The 7,126-nt window shown below is 42.7% G+C and overlaps 1 protein-coding gene across 2 annotated transcripts in view; it reads left to right on the forward strand.

Annotated features, from left to right (window-relative positions):
- Positions 1-2,119: 2,119 nt before the first annotated feature.
- Positions 2,120-7,126, forward strand: part of map6d1 (MAP6 domain containing 1) — a 6,951-nt gene continuing 1,944 nt past the window's right edge. Inside the window, exons 1-3 of one of the 2 annotated variants that reach the window (XM_005721227.2) lie at positions 2,120-2,255; positions 2,645-3,258; positions 3,923-4,250. In XM_005721227.2, coding sequence (XP_005721284.1) covers positions 2,708-3,258; positions 3,923-4,250 — 879 coding nt within the window. In that variant the 5' untranslated portion in view covers positions 2,120-2,255; positions 2,645-2,707. The other variant, XM_005721226.2, reaches the window with a different exon arrangement.

Here is a 7,126-nt window from a genome sequence, read left to right on the forward strand (position 1 = left end):
GATGGCGAGTCCAGCTATGGTCGTGCCATCAGTGAACCCTTCGCGTGCCAACTGTGGCGCGCGTGCCTAGAGTTGCCGAGCCCTGAAGTATCGAAAAGGATTTTCACTGTTATTGCCACTTTGCCATTATGGACAAATATTCATAAATGAACAGAGTTAAACCCTCACAGTCTCTGAACGTCTAATATAACTTCAAATACAGTTATTTTATATTAATGCAATTCTTTCTTTCTTTTTTAAATAAAAGACAGTCATCATATTAAGGGTGTAGTGGCATTTTTTTCTCATAGTGAAAAAGCCAAACTGATCATTTGAAACAATCCATGGGATTATTAACACCAGTCTTATATGTATTGTGGCAGCTCTATAATAAGGCTAATGGTGCAACTTGCACTTGACTTTAGGAGGAAATTACATAAATTCTTGCTTTAGCGCTAAATGTTAATAGTGCTCCAGCCAAATGGTCAGAAACAGTCAACTGTGAGCCCACAAAAATATTACAAATTTATGTGGGCTCACATTTTCTAAGTGCCACATACTAATGTACAAACCTGCAATCCAGGCTGACTGTGGAAAAGGCACATGTAGTATGCTGCCCACTAAGATGAAGGGTCCTGCATGAGTGGAACAGAACCCACTCTGGTTAAATGTACACCTGCTCCTGCCTACATCATTTCACCATAAAGCCATAGTGGTCCCATATGTGTTATATTATATATTATAACATATAATATATTATATTAAACATACTGAACAAGACTGTTAAATACTACAAATTTACCATATTCTAAAATGCAGAAACATTTATTTAAAATATAGTTTTGTAGCTGTAATTTACAAGAGATCCTGTGAATTTTTGTATGCTTTATGTTAAATAAAAATGTGTAAAACACTTAAACTTACAGAAAAGTATACTGTTATTAGTCGGGTTTTATTATGTAATTCTATCTAAAACAAATTTAATCCATATGTAATAAAATGATATATCAACCAAAAAAAGTGCTAATACTATTGCAAAACTAGTAATTGGGTTTATAATTTATAATTTATTATTGTTTTGTGATGATAAAAAAAATACTTTTTACATTTTTAGGTGTAACTTTATAGAAACATTTCTGATATCTTTACTATTATCTTTACCTTAAAAGGATCACTCATTTAAATTGAATGGATTCCCAGAAAATGTTATTGCATTTACAGTGTCCCGTTACAAATGGTATCACCTGAACTTTGATTGTTAGGATATGTTTTCACATAAAATCGTATATTTAATGGATATGAGCCGTTGCAGAGTTATACTTGTTAAAATAGTATTTCTGTAATACAGCATTAATACACTGATACAGTACTTCAATTTGCAACATGTCAGTTAATGAACAAACAAATATGTAAAATTACACAACCTATTACTTTACAGTTTATTTTTACTCATTGTATTAATTTTTAATATTACAAATTAGAAGGTATTTAATAATATTATATATTAAATAAGTGCTGTATAGTTGTGAATTTTTTCATGTTATTTTACTGGAGACGTGTTAACTCAGTCAATTTATGTAATTTTATTGATTTAATGAACAGGAAAACTTTGTGATCAGAAAATTCTGTTACATGTTTAAATTGTTAGGTTGATTGATTGATTGAACTACACCTTGTTCTCCTGCAATTATATGTAATTGCCAACAGAGTCATGTCATTATCACTTTAACTTGTGTGTCCCATTTATATGACCCAGTCCAGAATGTACACGCAGGCATTGTTAATGTTACAGAGTCCTTGTGTAGCTGTGAACAGAGGGGTCTCCACAGGACCCTGAAACCTCAACCGTCATTAATATTTTTGTTTTTTTACCAGGAATGTGATGTTACTGATGTTACTACTGTCTTCTGTGGCCCGTTTGTCTCCTTTATATTACATTATAATGTCTGCAGGCAGCAAAGAAAAGTAAATGCTGTTTTATGTGTACTTTAAATGCATTTGAAAGTCTTATTTAGTGACTTGATTAGTTCCCCTTCAGTGGTTATGAAGCAGGTTGACGCAACACATGGTTAAACTGAACTTACTGTGAGACATTTTGAGAAACATCTGAAAAAATAGTCCATCCACTCATCCTCACATTTCCCAGCTGGGCTCGTTGGACTCGTGTATGCGTGACTTAAAATAACAACATCAAGAAATCATTGTAAACAGTGTAGTCGTACTGTGGAGCAGCGTACACCGAAGCTGCATCATTATGTAACCTCACGGTGAACAAGGTACGATCATTTTAGTGATTTGCAGCGGGAGAAGCCGCAAAACAGCCATTTCTCGAGCTTTTCGCTGGAGAAGTGGAGTCGTGTGAGGAAGTGGAGACAGATAACCATGTCCAGTCCAGTCAGACCCGCGCAGACGCCGGGATCCGTCTTGTGGAGATGCGGAGAATAATTTGCCACAGATTCCTCTGCATAGTGGAGGCACTATCACAGACCACGTGAGAGGAATATTCAATGACGGTCCCCGACAGACCGGTTCATCTCTGTTGGCACTCCTCTGCTGGGTGACATGGACTCCTGGACGCTATACACTCTTAGCTTTACAGAAACGAGCGAAGAGGGAGGGCGACACTCTGAATGTAACCTCTGATCGCTTTTCTCTTCTTTTTCAGGTCTTTTTGTTTCTTTTTCTCCCCTTTCTTCTTCTGTTCTCCTCTCCGGCAGTTAGAGGGAGTATGGCTTGGCCGTGCATCAGCAGAGTCTGCTGCCTGGCTCGTTTCTGGAATCAGTTCGACAAATCGGACCTCTCCGTCCCGCTCACCATCCAGAACTACTCGGACATCGCCGAGCAGGAGGTGCGGTCCGTCACCAAGCAGGTATCCGCTTCGGAGCGCGCACCCGGCAATAACTACACACCAACTCCGGACACGCGTGCCAAAGGCTCCCCTCATGCGCCCGCGGATGGCACTGGGACCCGAGGATCTTTCAGGTCACGGAAGGAGCCCAGCTACAAGCCCCGGGAAGACTACCACCCCCCGGGAGTACCTTTCCCCAGTGTTACGCAGTACAAGCAGGATTTCAAACCATGGCCCATCCCCAGGAAGGAGAATTTCCCGTGGATTAATAACGAGGGGAGCAGGGCAGACTGTGTGTCGGACAGCCCGGTGAATACTTACCACGTCCAGGGTCAGCCTGGGGAGAGCCGGGGGGGGAGAGAGGAGAGGGGCAAGGGGCAGAGATGGGGGGAGCAGCAGGTGATGGAGGAGAGCAAAACCAGCTCCTACAGGTCTGAGATCCTCTCTCACCTTGTTTCAGCACCGAGCGCTGTTCACAGCGGGTGTGCCGCTGATGTGCTCATGCCTGCTTTGATGCTTAATTAGACTTTAATTTATTACTAGTTCAGCGACTTCCAAGGTCGAGCCAACAAGCATGCGTGGAGACGAGGGCTCATTAAATAATTCTCTCACACGTTTCATATTCGTATATGGTACAGCGCAAGTATGGTGTAGGATTTGTGCTGGCACTGTGTCCCCTGTATGTGGAGGTCTGTGTTTTTCAACCTTTTAATCCTTTAAAATGGGATTTTTTTTCATGGTTGATTCATGTGAATACATTTCAAAGATGAAAAAACAAACATATAACCCTCTCAGATACTTTTCATGACCTCTGGTTCATTTAGACCCCGAGGCAGAGTTAGTATATACACTTTGGGAATTGAATTCATACATTACAGCCAAGATACTGATAAACGCCCACATGTTTCATCAGGACTCTTATTCTGCAGTTTGCTGCATCAGCTGTTAAAGAATGGAATATATTAAGCCCAATCCAAGATTACTAGCACATTATTTTGTCTAATTTCTCCATTAATTTGGTCTTTGTTATTACTTCATGCTCCAGACGTCCCCCTCCAGCTTTGTCACTCTACTCATACACTTCTCTACCTCCAGGCAAGAGTACAGGCCTTGGGCGGGGGTGCGACCGGCCAAAAGTGCGAGGAAACCCCCTCCAGCTCAGTACTCCAGCCCTGGGACAGAAGCCACTCACGTCCCACGTGAAACCAGCTACCAGGCTGCCTACAGGGGGGAGGTCGGCAGGTCCATGGGTCTGCATCAAGGAGAACACGTGATCCCATCCGCTGCCTCCAACATCCAACCTGCCGCTGTCCCCCAGCCTGCCCCCACTGCCCTTCAAGCCTACAGATTGCAGAGTCCATCCAGCCTCCAGCAGAGCATCCTGCCTGAGAGGACCGAGCTCAGTGGAACAATCAAAGGAGAGGTAGGCGCATAATCATTGAGTTCAAGGAGCCATCTTTTATGTCAAAAGTTTAAAGAAAACCACACACAGTTCATTGTTAGAGCTGCACGTTTAAATCCAGGCTCGCTCATCCTGAAAGTCATCTTCACTCATCTCCCCGGCGGCCTGTTGCTGTTGGGGCATCACAGAAAAGTGATACAGCATTCTGTCCCCGAGAGGCTCAAAGTGACCCAGCTGTTTAAAACAGGCCATGTACCGTGTTAGGTAACAGTGCTGGTGCTACACTCTCTACTGTGGCCTGAATAAAACTGGGTTGATGAGGACAACAAATTACATGTGTAATTCTCTGAACTGCAGTCCCTTTCAGTCAGCTAACTGACTGACATCTGTCTAGAAATCAGTGCTGATCATAGCTGCAATGAAACGTGTGATCCTTTAATCTTTGCTGTTATTAAAAGAGGTTATTTCTCTTTATGACACAGCACAGTGCTTCTTTAGATAGCCAATGGAACTCCAGTGATATCATATACATTATATACATACAAGTATAACCATATGCTCTCAGATTGCAGATTTATAGGGCTTTGCCTGAGCAACAACCATACAGAATAACTCACAGCTAAATAATAAGGTGACGCTCAGCAAGGGTCATATAAGGCCTGCACAATGCAAATTTTTAGGGAGAAAATTTGATATTTATTTATTGACTGATATTCTGTATTGCTATGTATAGAAAGTATGTTTGAGTTACACTGAATATTAAACCTTTTGGGTCATACATAGTATATGAACAAAAGTACTGGGGTTACTACACATTACACATACAGGAGCTGCTTATCCTTGAAAACCAATGCCATGAATTTCCCAGTGTGCAGTTTTTTGTGCCGATGTTAATGCGAGAGAAGGTTTGGAGCTCTGCAGCTGTTGAGTCAGCAGCCCTATATGCACTTCACACGATCTGAAACTTTGTCTCTGGGTTGCTGTGGTTGCTAAATGCGTCCACTTTGCAACAATATCACTCACACCTGATGGTGGAATATCTAGTAGAGAAGTACTGATTTGTTGCAGCGGTGGTGTCCTATTACTCCACCATGCTCAAATTCAGTGCGCTCTTTAGAACGAGACATTCTTTCACAAATGTCTGCGAAGCCCAAATGCGTGCCGAGGTGCACAGGTGCAGCCATGTGACTGAAAACACCTGAATTCTAAGGTTAAGTGGTGTGGTTCAAGACTTATTCTGTGATGCTACTCTACTGCATGTGTTACAGGCAGCACTATGCTTCCATTATATAATTTCTAAAGTATCATACTTCTTCATTAGTTTCTCTAAAAATAACAATAACTATAATAAAACTGGTGCATATCTGACATAAAAGTACTGAGTCTGCTGCCTGCATGCTCTCTCAGGTCAGCTGTCAGCTGATACTTAGGGAGACAGTTTTTGGGGAATCTCCAGAAGTTTAGTGCCATCCTTCTCCTCCGCCCTCAACACTCAGTGCCATCTGCCACTGGAGATCTGGGCAGCTGTGGGCTGGACCCGGTCAGATCTTCATCTGTGTTACAACAGCTGCCCCAGTAACATCTTAAGCCGACTGGTTTTCAGGGAGATCTGGCACACGTGCTCTTCTGGTGAAACGAACACGTGGCTCTCACTTTAGCAACTGTTTGAGAGACTCGGTTAAAAAAAACAAAAAAACAATTCATGCACGAGAGCAGAACGATACGACTTTGCAGTTATTTGCATCACTTTCTGAACAAAGCTTGGTCCGTTAAGCTGCAGCATACCTCGGTTTTGCTGTGTGATGCTAATGGAGGTTGAAGGGATGGGATGTTAATGGCAGGACACAGACTCTAATAATAACATTGGCCCAGTTGGAGTGAGAGTTCAGGGCACATTAAGAAGAGATGTGCTGCTGCCAGTGGGCCAAGCTTCAGAAAGAGTGCAGTAGATATTTCCTGTACATTCTTATTGTGCCGTCTTTCAGCGTTGCGTGCACTTTGTCTGGCATACCACAATCTGTCAGTGTGACACAAGCCCAGCCTGGCGGCATTAGATAATCCACCCCGGTTACCGATGGCCCACTCATTTGCCGACTCATTTATTGACTCACTAACCCCCTGCAGAGGTGTCTGACCAAGCATTACACATCCCACTCCAGTACACATTATACTGGGTCATAGTATTCAGCTGGTATTTGTCCATATCTGGTGTTTTATGATCAGCATTACCATCAACCATCTTCATTCAGCAGGCAGACCGGCAGCTCATTAAAAGATGTAACGGTTAACTTGATGGTAATCTGCTCCAGATGAAAAAGAAGGTGGGCAGCCATAAAACTCTCATTACTGTTTAAATCAATTTGTGCCCCCTCCCCTCACCTATAACAGATCAAATCCGTCTCGAAAGACAAAAGCTGGCTCAGATTTCATGACGTAAAAAAACAAAACAGCAATGCTTTTTTCTTTTTTAAAAGACGAGAGCGCTGCGTTCATCTTGAACTCACTGAACTTGCAAACCCAATTTAACCCATCCCGGGGAGAGGAGGCATCGAGGTGAGAGAATGAACCTCAGTTAAACCTGACACCCCGTTAGTTTGCAGCAGCGTGTGTATGTGTGTGTGTTTGTGGAAGCAATCATTCCTGGCAACTGCATCGCAAGGCAAACAGATTTGTGAGGATGGCTTGTATAATCTGCAGTGTGTGTCAGGGATAAGCAAGACAAAACCACCAGTGCGCAGAGTGAAAACCACGGCAGGAGCGCTTGTGACAAATCCTTGGTTATTTCACATTTAGCTCACAGGCAGCGAGCAGCCTCCTGAGATTTCTCTCCCTTGCAGGTCATTGGCAACCCTTCATACTGGCGACTACAGTGTATTAAGAGTGCTGCGTTCTTCTAT

Source organism: Pundamilia nyererei, unplaced genomic scaffold, assembly GCF_000239375.1.
Source record: "Pundamilia nyererei isolate P.nyererei 1_Seehausen unplaced genomic scaffold, PunNye1.0 scaffold00004, whole genome shotgun sequence".
In the NCBI taxonomy this organism is placed as follows: Eukaryota; Metazoa; Chordata; class Actinopteri; order Cichliformes; family Cichlidae; genus Pundamilia; species Pundamilia nyererei.